This window comes from Aplysia californica, unplaced genomic scaffold, assembly GCF_000002075.1.
Source record: "Aplysia californica isolate F4 #8 unplaced genomic scaffold, AplCal3.0 scaffold00197, whole genome shotgun sequence".
Taxonomy (NCBI): Eukaryota; Metazoa; Mollusca; class Gastropoda; order Aplysiida; family Aplysiidae; genus Aplysia; species Aplysia californica.
In genome coordinates this window covers 586,049-597,842 of record NW_004797467.1, presented here as the reverse complement: position 1 = coordinate 597,842, position 11,794 = coordinate 586,049, and the positions used below count along the sequence as shown (strand labels likewise).

At 38.7% G+C, this 11,794-nt stretch overlaps 1 protein-coding gene across 1 annotated transcript in view; it reads right to left on the bottom strand.

The window, feature by feature from the left end:
* Window positions 1–9,991, bottom strand: part of LOC101853939 (polyadenylate-binding protein 2-B) — a gene marked incomplete at its 5' end in the record, with an annotated part of 14,331 nt that extends 4,340 nt beyond the window's left edge. Inside the window, 5 exon segments of the mRNA XM_005098932.3 lie at window positions 1,301–1,388; window positions 2,046–2,152; window positions 6,763–6,833; window positions 9,314–9,428; window positions 9,869–9,991. Coding sequence (XP_005098989.1) covers window positions 1,301–1,388; window positions 2,046–2,152; window positions 6,763–6,833; window positions 9,314–9,428; window positions 9,869–9,985 — 498 coding nt within the window.
* Between the last annotated feature and the right edge of the window lie 1,803 nt (window positions 9,992–11,794).

Here is an 11,794-nt window from a genome sequence, read left to right as displayed (position 1 = left end):
GGGGGGGGTAAAATATCTGTTACATTTATTGTATGAGCTGTAGCCTACACATGCGAAATATTCCAGGACTTGTAAACTATAATATTATCTAAACGCTTCTTAATCTACCACACAATAGGACACAGTCCAACAATGGATATATACAGAGACGATCTTATTTTCTATTACAAAGTGTGCATGCTTTTACTAGTAGAGAACTGGATTTATTAGACTAATAAATCCAGCTCTCTACTAATGTTGCCAAGTTTCATTCAAATATCATGACTTTGGGAGAAGATATGACAGATAATCTTTGTAAATCTATAAAGAACACCACTTTTTTTACCTGTAAATGTCTTTACAACTCAAAAAGTGGGATAGATATTAAAAATCTGACAGCATGACTAGATTATGCATTAAAAACTACAAGACTGCCAAGTTTCATTCACATACTCCAAGAAATAGGTGAGCTATGACAAATATTGTCTCAAAACTCCAAAAACCGCCACATTTTTACCAATAAATGTCTTCATAACTCAAAAAGTAGGATAGCTTGAGAAATCGTAAAGCAGGACTAGATTCTGCACTAGCAAATGTACTGTGCTGCAAAGTTTCATTTAAATACTCCGAGAAATGAGTGAGTTATGACGAATATTGTCTCAAAACTCACCAAGGAACGTCCCATATTTTGGGGGGGGTTTTCATATAAAAGTCTATCAAAAATTATTTGTTTTTAAAAAATTTGTAACTTTTTTTATTTATTGATGGATTTCAAAAATTCAAAAAGTTCCATTCTCTGACAAGGTTTTTTGTGGTTATTGCTACTTAATATCTACCTGTAGCAGAAATTGCCCTACAACCTACATACTAGTGTCAGGACATTTTTCCTCCCGTAGGTCTTTAAAAAGCTAAAAACCAAGAGCCAAAAAATTAGTATCAGTATATTTTTTTTAAAAACATGAACGAGTTTTACGGCACTCACAATATAATTAGTTCATACAAGTGCTGAAAAATAGAGCTGTAAAAAGTAAAAGAGAATTAAAAACACTAAAAAAGAAGGAGAGACAAGGACAATAGATGTTTGATACAAAAGAAGGAGCAAAACCACACCAGAGAACCGGCCAACCACTCGTAACATTTTTTCACCTTATCTGGAGGTCTTCAGAAAGTTAAAACCAAGAGTTAATAAACTCATGAGAGCCATTCATTGTGAACAGAAATATTATACATCCCTCTTCGCAAAGCTGGTACACTACAGTTTTTAAACTAATGTAGTATCCACTGAGGAAGATAAAGCGGTTACACTAGGTTCAGATCTCACCTTGATTTGTCTCCCTCTAAACAACGACTCATCAAGCGCCATGGCAGTGATGACAGAATCTTTGTCAGCAAACTCAATGTAGGCAAACCTGACAGAAGTGGACAAAGACAACAAGTAACAAATAATCATTCATTCCCCCATCTACATTTTTTCCCACACATGCACTGTCCCATCCATAAGCCACCAGATTATCCCAGCAGTTTAGCTTTAGTGCTTTGTAAGAGTTTTACGGCACTTGCAACACAATATGGTCATATATAAGCAGTCAACTTCTGCAATATTCTTTTCCCAACCCAGACGAATTCAAGTTATCCGTGTTATACTGTTGTCTACACAAGCACATACCATCATTTTTTTTTGGTGAAAGTAATAGCCAGGCTGAGATGTCGTTTGAGGTCTAACAATGCATTTTCTCTTTACTTTATTAAACTAAACACATTGGCAAGTTTAAGCCTATTAACCAGTCAAATCATTCAAGTGGTCACTTACACACACACACACAAAAACAAAAAAAACAACCAAAAAAACTCACAACCATACAAAGCCCTCCAGTTATGAATAGTACTTTTCAATAAAAAATAAAATAAAAATCCTGAGTTCAAACAATTTTTTAGATAGAGTGTGAAGACTGACCATGATCAGGGTAAAAAAGAAATAATCACTGAAAATCAGGAGTCTAACATGCAATAACATCATTTCATGGTCAGAAATTTTAACTTTAAATTTTTTTAAAAACAACTCTCACCCTTTAGGATGGCCACTAAATTTGTCACATAAGATGGTTACTCTGTTCACTGAGCCACACCCGTGGAAATGCTGCTCCAATTCTTCAGCAGTAGCACCATAATCAACCTGCAAATTGTATAAAGTAAAGGAGGGAGGTGAGGGGGGTAAAAAAAGTTTTGCGATAAAAAATTATCATTTATAAACAAAATTGCGAAACTTGTCACAGTATTTTATTCACCGCTAATAACCTTCTAAAAAACAACACTTTCCCTAAGGGTAAATTCACATAAAGCTAAATACTAGAGAACCTGAAAGAGCATAATACATATGGTAATAAACTAAAAGTTAGGTTACGGTACAAGTATTAGGAAATGTCCACCATCTGCTTTTTCCCGTTCGCAATGTTACCATAGCCAAATAAGAACTTTAAAGTGGCAGTGGTCATGATCAGGGTAAAACTGTGTCATCAACAAGTCAGTAGTCTAACATGCATAAACATCACTTCATGACCAGCCACAATAATAAGTAACATCTTTTTTTTAGTTTAAACGTCACCTATTTCAATATCACTGCCATTTGCACTACCATACTCAAACAATGACATCAGGACCAGAGGAAAAACTTTGCCCAGATTTCAATCAAATCTAATCACAAAGGTCAGACAGACTCACCCTAACACCCAGAATGTATACAATACTTTTTTTTAAACTGAATTAAAAATATAATCAATTATATATCTGAAAAATTAGAATAACAATTTAGTAACAAAATAGGCATTAAGTCGCATCAAAATTACGAGAAAATATCCACCATCTGATATTAAGTTAGATAAAGAGAGGTAAATCGATGTAACACACGTAACCGTAGTCTTTAAAAAATGCTAGGTAAATTATGTAACCCAACGTAACCACAGCCTACGCTATCTAGTGATCATGATCAGGAAAAAATTGTCATCAACAAGTCAGGAGTCTAACATGCAATAACATCACTTCATGATCACAACAGTAGCGTCTTTTAACATAAGTACCGGTTCCATATCACTGCCACTTGATTAATAAATTTTATAATGCTGAAAAATCACATACACACCAAAAAAAACAAACGGCAAAATACTGTACCTAGAATTCAATCCTTGCAGCCCATGACAGACATGCACTCCCTGAATGTATACACAGTACCTGCTTCTTAAATGCGGTTATGTACTGGAGACAACTAGAGAACCACCATCTGGTAGCAGAAAAAAATGTGATAACCACCTGAGAAACCTTCCCCCCTCACACTTACCGGACCTGTGTAGGCTGATGTGATAACTAGCTAAAATATATACAACGCTGTACACAGAACTGTGAGTTTGGTGCATAGAAGGGTAAAGGTAATTGCTACCCCCAAGCCAAACCCCTGCTTTCCATAGGGTCCATAGGGTTAAGTAACAGTACAATTACCGGTTTAACTTAAATTCAGGGTCCCCACCAAATCCAGGAAAATTTTTTCAAGACCCAAATTTTTTTCAAGACCCTAATTCGAGGGAAAAATCAGGCCGCTGCGCGTCAAGAATGATCCCCCAAAAAGCCATTCTATCAATGATTTTTAAAAAAGTCAAAATGTCTTTAAATTAAATGAATGCAAATGTACATTTTGCAGTATAGTCTTCAAACAATAGATGAGACTATAATACTGGGTGACTGCCAAGCCAGCTTCTCAATTTTCCAAGGGAGGGCCTCATCCATATTCCAGGAACATGTTACATAACAATGTAGCAATGCCAATGAAAATTTAAATTTTCACTTTTGTCCCCCTTTTTTTTGGTACCTAAGAAAGAATTTTCAATTCTAAGAATTATGCTTCTTGAATTTTGAGAATCGGTTCATAAATTAAAAAGTTATGGGGTTGTACAGGTCGGCAAAATATGGATGACCCACATATAGGAAAATACTCCTAAAAAGTGGACCACGCAGTAGCAGATTCTGTAAGAAAATTGACGATATCTCGGTAACTAATCGGAGTGTTCGAGAGAAACTTGGCTACCCGATGTGTTTTTGAGTGTAGAAATCATTTCTGCAGTCAGATTTACTACCAATTTCGTAGTTATTTTGTTATAATTAAAATTGTGGTGTACATATTACGATTTTGCGAAAAAGGGGTGTCGGGATGAGTCCATTTTATTTATAGCATCGTATCACAACATGGGATCTTTAAGAATATATGTCGGCAGCGTGACTAAATAATTGCAAAGCTTTTTATGATGACTTTAGACCATGCCAACCTTAAAAGATAAGTTAATTCAATCTAGCATGCCGTACAATTAAAAATTCTTTTTCCCCGTTGAGACGCGAACACCCCAAGACGAGATAACCTCGCCCCGGAAAACCCCCATAGCGATGTTACAGGGGAATAGAGAGAAAAACAACCGGATGCGCGCGCCCGCCATTGCCCTATTTCAAGTGACCAATGAACGGGCCCGGAATAGTCATGCGGGGATTTGTAGGTCACATACATTTGCCACGAGAGTGAGGGGAAAATGGCCGGTCTCCGTGCGAAGCCGCTTTGGATAGGGGGGTAGTCGTGCATTTATGATCGGCTCTAAACAACTACTTGACACAGAACGTTCAAATTTGAGCACACTATAGAGGATAGATAGATCTATTACCATCTCGGCGTTGAAATTCAAACTCCTTATAGTTTTCGGTGTACACGATACGAAAGTGTTCCAGACACCAAAAGTATAGGTTAATTTATGTGTACGAACTTCAACGTCCACATATCATTAATTTGCCCTATTTTCTGATCGGTTGCCGAGTTTCATTCGGATTGGTTCGGAAATAGAGCAGACCGAAGTTGACAAAGTTAGTCACCTACACTTCGGCCGGGTCAGCAAAATCGCCCGTAAACGGGGACCAAATTTTCGCCTCGCGGGAAAGCCCGATTGGCATTGCTAAACAATGAAAGCGTGTGCTCCATTTATATCTAATAATATAATACATGTATATGTTTGTGAATACACACACACACATGTAGGTACATGTACATTATATCCAGTCAACAACATGTCAGTGTGGCACTGGGATCTTGAGAGACTTTGGTATTTCAGTCTGTTCTTACTTATTTATATTTTCCCCTCATCATATTAGCCAACATAACAAACTATAGGCCCTATATATAAAAAAAATGAATCCTGTTTTAAGCCTGAGAAAAGACCTAGAACTAGAATATCGACTGTCAATAACCTGTCTGGGTGTCATGATTCATATAATAAACGTGAAGACGAAAACCATTTCTGCAACCCAAAGTAAAGTAATAGTAATAAAAACTAGAATGGCTCAAGTACACTTATTCAGTGTGAGAGGTGTAAGAACTGGGGGGAGGGGGGGGCAAGATGCAGTGACACTGAAAATCTGCCAATCTTGAACAGAAAGCTAAAATATAGATATAAATTACAATCACCCATCCTATGAAACGCGAACACTTAAGTTCAATAACAAGGCATGACGGATCCCGATGCCACACAAGGCCTGCACCAACGCACGCTTTGCAGAGAGCTCTAAAGTACGGTAGTTATCAAAATGATAAAAATTTGCTTCCAAGTTCAGTTTTTGTCCTCTAGCGTTGCCTTCAGTTCCCCCCCAAAAAAATCCCCTTCTACAAGTGTATCTTAAGGGAGTCCTATACTTCACAGCGCTCAGACCGCCGGTACTCACAGGTTCATTGACCGGTCACGAGGGCGAACCTGACAAGACGCTTGTCTAAGTTCTTTTTCTTTTTTTTTCCCACAAGAGACAGCAGAGGGCAATTTTTAATATTGATTTATTTTCAAGGCGACACAGCGTTCATAATGTACAACCCGCATGCTACAAATGTTGCGTTATCTATCAGACTATTACCGGAAAATTTCTGGGTGGTAACGAAAGCGAAAGTAGATCTTGATTCTTCCCGATCGAGCCTCGGTGTCACACGTACACTTTCGCCACAGCGGTTCAATTACGTTTCCTCTTCAGGATTAATCAACCATACAGTCTAGATAGCTACACATTACACAGGCCCTATCCTTTCCCGACTTACCGGCCCATCACAAAATTCCCGACTTTTCCCCAACCTCCCGAACCATCTCAAAATTCCCGATTTCCCGACCTGGTGGGGACCTTGTAAATTGATCGCTACCTTCAGTTAAGCTAGACAATTAATGTGAAGTAAACAGTTGAACAATCAAACGTTTGCCTCTAAATTTTTCAAAAACAAAATTATAAAGTGATCATGATCAGGGAAAAAAACTGTCATCCACAATTCAGTAGTCTAACATGCATAAACATCATTTCATGATCACAATACAGTCTGAGTGGAACCCTCTGTCAGTTATAACAGAATCTCACAGCTTCACGTACAGGCTGGCCATCTGGAAGCCACACACTCACCCCCACCCCCGCCTAAATCTCCCTATCCAAGACAAAATATCTTAGACAGAAATTTTTACTGGCTCCCTAGGGATTCCTTCTTGGCTCAATGCACCTGTACTGGTACCTTTAAAACAATTTGTTCGCATATCACTGCCACTTATGATTATATTATACACAAAGACACAAACTGGCAAGGCATTTAACTTTACCTACATTTCAGTTTAAGTCTCATAATGCAGACATCCTAACATCTTATACACCCAAATATATATTTTTTAAAAATTTTTTTAAACCCATCAAGGGTAAATGGACCTCAATACAAAATATATTTCCAAATTCTCCACTCACATTTCCAACATAAATAGATTTCTGATCAGCCTCCAGCTTTTCTTCCGGTGTTGGAAAAGGAGACGCTGTAGCTGAAAAAGAAAAAAAGAAGAACCAAAATTATCCGGCTATAGTGAAAAGCAACATCTGGTACTCTCCTAAATGCATTTCAATTGAATTTCTAAAATTACACAAAACTGTTTTTTTGTAAGAACTCGACAAAATGTGAACACACTCGCCAACACCTCCATGACCAAAAAATAAGAACTAGTTGTTAGTTGTGTGTGAGCGCCTTAAAACTTTTACTGCTAAACAAAAGAAAAATTACAGCACACATTTTTTAATGAGCGCTATTCCAATCACAACCTGTTTTGCAATGTATCATGAAACCTGAAAGTCCATAAAAAAATAATTCAATTTCAAGCTTTAAGAAAACGAATACTGCTTGACCTTGACCACCAATGATTTATTTATAGAGGCACCAGCCATCCATGTCCAGGTGCTGTTTTAGCCTCTTTTTCCTGTATGCGGATTAATAATATCTTTTTGCCAATTTATTGTTTCTGCTTCTATGTACCCCATATCTATGGTTCTCAACCTGGAAATCGCCTATAATTCGCTGTAATTGCGCCCCCCCCCCCCCCCCCCCCCCCCACCATTTCTCATCACATCCCCCCCTGTAGTGCCATCATTTATGTTACCGTTTATTTTTATCGATAACACGTGGATTAAGGGCAGTATTAATGATAATTAAGGACAAAAAAAACCAAACCAAACAAAACCCGATCAACTAAATAATAAATAAATAAATAAGAAAGAAAGAAAGAAATAATGCTAATGATTATCATGATACAAATATGATGGAGGAGGAAGAGGAGGAGGAGGAGGGGGGGGGGAGGGGGGGGGGAGGAGGGAGAGGGGGGAGGGGGAAGGGGAGGAGGAGGGGGGGGAGGAGGGGGATGAGGAGGAGGAGAAGAAGAAGAAGAAGAAACACGTCATAACATCACAATATCAAAAACAATAATACTAACAATAGAATTGATTTGAGTAAAATAATGAAATAATATTAAAATAATAAGTGCAGTATTATTATCATAAATCAAAATTTCTTGAAGGACACTACTTGGAATCCGCTGATTGTATGGGATCAGATACCTTGCATGAATATGTTAAATTAGATAATTCAATCCATACAATATGAGGCTATATCTTCAGATCACCATCCTTTTTTTCTTTCAAGAGGAAAGCAGAGATATCTATTCTCATTTTGTGTTTGGTCATTCTATTGTGTTACATCTATAAGACTAATGCAGGATAGCAAAAATTTTGGTTACATCTATAAGACTAATGCAGGATAGCAATGACAATGAAAAATTACATCTTTACAGGCTTTTGGTTGCAAAATTTAGGGGGAACCTTTACATAGGAAGGGAAAACTTCCGAAGTCAGTACAGTCAAACTCAGTTATACAACAGGACAGGTAGGACCGGCAGTTTTCCCTTGTTACAAGAAGCGAGTTGTTCGTTATCAAGGGAAACTAACAGTACCACTGCACTTTCAGCTTACACATTCAGATTACCACAGATTCTTTTCCAGTAGGCTGTTTTGCCGACACAATCAAATCAGTGACCCCAACACTGTGGGGGGGGGTTGTATGTGAAAGTTTTTGTTAGGCAAGCAATCATACAAACAGGCGAGATGTCTTGGTTGAGACAAATTTTTATAATTTAACGGATCGCAGTAAGTTCATGTGCTGCTAGATCACTGTTATATCCGTGCTGCTAGATCACTGTTATATATCCGAGTCTGCGAAAATTGACCCGTTATAGCCAGGTTCATATATTAGTTATCACACTTATAGAGAGAAAAATAACGTGGATTTGATTTATCACTTATAATATCCGAAGTTCCTGTAATAACAGAGGCTGTTATAAATGGACTGGACTGTAATTAATTTGGTATGAGGATGAAACTTGGCATCTTCCAATGATTTTTGTTGCAGATTCTAATTCTATTATTTTTCAAATCAAATACTTGAGGTTTTTAAGACTAATATTTGCTTGAAAATTTCTTTAAATTGCCTGACATCGCTTGAACGGATATCGATCGGGGGGCACGTATGCTGGTGAGACAGGTTCAAACATTACAAAACTTCAAAATCTTCGCTTAAAAAATTACTTTGGCCTAATTTTGAACACATAGGGCAGAAGTTAGTTGAAATTACTCCATCTGTTACAGAACAGTCATAACTTTTGATCTTTAAAGAATCAGTAGTATTGTTTTTTTTAAACGGCACAAAAATCACACAAACATGACAATTCTCTAGTTCTAGAAATCTGTCAGCACTATAATATACATGCTCACATAAATAAGTATGGTCTTTAGTCTGACTGATTGCCAAGTTTCATTCATTTTCGTCCTTGAATTTTCCCGTAACTATACACTTAGAAAAGGGCTACCTCTGATGCCTAGGAGCAGCCCAAGTCCCAGCCAAAGCACCACGAACGCTTGGCATTGATACGCATTGGTAGAACATTCCCTGTGAATAAGAAACATTGCAAACCACACTTACGAGCAGCCGTTGGGGAGCTCATATTCATCTGTTTGTCAACTTCTGTCTGCATTTCTTTTAACTTTTCTGCTTCCTCCTCCATTTCTCTTACTCTTGCTTTAATGGCTTCCAGTTCCTGAGCGTAGGGCACAAAAGAGAAAAAGAACATCATGAGATATATATTTCTAGGAAATCAGAGATTAATGGTAGCCTACTGATTGAAGAAATTTTTGTCTCCCTGACGTAAACAATGAAAAATAATCTGGTGACTTTCACTTTTGGGGGAGCAAGCTGGATACCCCCGTTTTCCCCTTAATTTGATATTTTGTAAATACAACGCTAGAGATTTTCTTTGAAATAATTGACAGTTAGATGTACGACAAAAATACAACCATTTGACACCCAAAAGCAGGACAGAATATAAAAATTTACATGTTGAGTTTGTTCCTATTTATTTACTTGTACAGTACAGGGGGAGGAACAAAGGAACAGCAAGACTACAATTTTATGCTAAAGACAAGTTGTTGGGGGATGTTCTCTTGACTTGTACACCAGGAACGAAAACAAAACACTCACAGGATCTTCAACACCGCTGTCTTCTGTTATGTTGGTTGCATCCCCAGCACTTCCTTGAGTCAACATGGATGATTCCTCATCATGGGTCTCATTTTCACCATTTTCTGTGTCTGCCATTTTGATCTATTACAATAAAAGAAAATAATCATCATAATTTAGGCAAAATAAATAAAAATCTTGGTTGGGGAAAACCTGACTGAAGTGCATGTGAATTTTATATAGATCTAAATGAGTGTGTGTGTGTGTGTGTGCACGTGTGCGGGGACTAGGTGGGGGGGCTTTTAGCCGCTCTACCCTCTCAGTTTATACTAACAATTTTACTGCATTTCTGTAACTGATGTTGACATTTAGATTTCTAGATAACTAAATCTAGATCTAGATCTTAGTAACTCTGAACTGGCATTGGACGGCGCTTTTTCTGAAGGGAGTGTACACAGACCCGGTAACCGGGAACAAAGTCACGAAGTATACAGACCCGGTAGGGGAAATCTTTTTGGGGAGTGTATTCAGACCGGTAACTGGGAACATGGCCCCAACGGCCACCCCTAATCTCACCCGGAGTGAGAATAGTGCAGGCGAGTCTTGTGGCTATTCTCACCCGGTGCGCGTTCACCCTAAACCACAGAATTCTACACTGTGATAACAGAAAAATTGTAGAATTCTGTGCCGTGAACAAACGTTCCATTACAACTGTAGCCTACTAAACTAAAAGCGTACAATTTTGTCTGTGGGCAGTGGAGAGAGAGAGAGAAAGAGAGAGAGGAGTAGCGCGAGAATTTCCGGGCAAAACAAAATGGCGACCCGCGTAGTTCGGCTCGATTCGAAAAGTTAAATAGCCGTAGCATCTTTGTAGACAACCAAATTAATTTACTTTTGGGTTTTAACATCATTTTTTAACTTTGTTTTGGTCAATTTGATCGTCCACACCGATAGACAGTATTCAGAAAGAGACAGAGAGAGAGAGAGGAGGGGAGGAGTTGATCTTGCGAGAACTTCCGGGCGGGTGAGAATAGCCACTTTCCGGGAACATAGTCACGAAGTATAGACCCGGTATGGAAAATCTTTTGTGATTTCAGAAAGTTTCAGCGCCTCTTGCTCAGGGCAGACCAGTTTTACACTATTAGGTTTAAAAAGGAGATAACTATCTATGGGGTAGACCTTGGTTCTTCTAGGTCTATGGCCTAGGTCTAGTTTCAAGGCCTAAATCTAAATGAAGATTGCAGAGATGTCTTTTCGACGAAAAATCGTTTTTCCTCCGTTTTGGCTTTGGAGAAGAAGGAATCATAAGACAATTCGAAGCAAAGAACAATGACAAGGTCATAATTTCAAACGAGCAGTCACCCTCTCGGTAAGATTGTACTTTACCGGACCACCGGTTGGAACTACTTTCGCTATAGCGCCCCTGGTGCCTAATGGCCCGCTATTTTTCCTTTCCAAGCTCCCCTACTCACTCTCCTACTCAGTTTTCTACGTCCTCACCCTTCGACTGCCAACAATCGACTGACGTCTTTTACCGGGTTTTTCAGTAATCACGATCATGCTACTGTGCCCTTTGACCCACAACCCTGACACCTTGAGGCTAATTGGTCAATCTAATCACGTGGTCCACTTTTCTTATTTGCTCGCGACTCTGCTGGCTTGGCCTACTCCTGGTCCGGCAAAGTATAATAATGGAGGGCTAGAGATGCGCACGAGAGCTCATTTGCATAACGAAGTGTATACAGACCCGGTAACCGGGAACAAAGTCACGAAGTATACAGACCCGGTAGAGGAACTCTTTTGTGATTTCGGGACGTTTCAGCCCCCAGACCCGGTAGAAATCGTGTGTGTGTGTGTGAGAGAGAGAGAGAGAGAGAGAGAGAGAGAGAGAGGGGGAGAGGGAGAGAGAGAGAGAAAGAGAGGAGGGAGGGGTGCTAGCAAAATGTA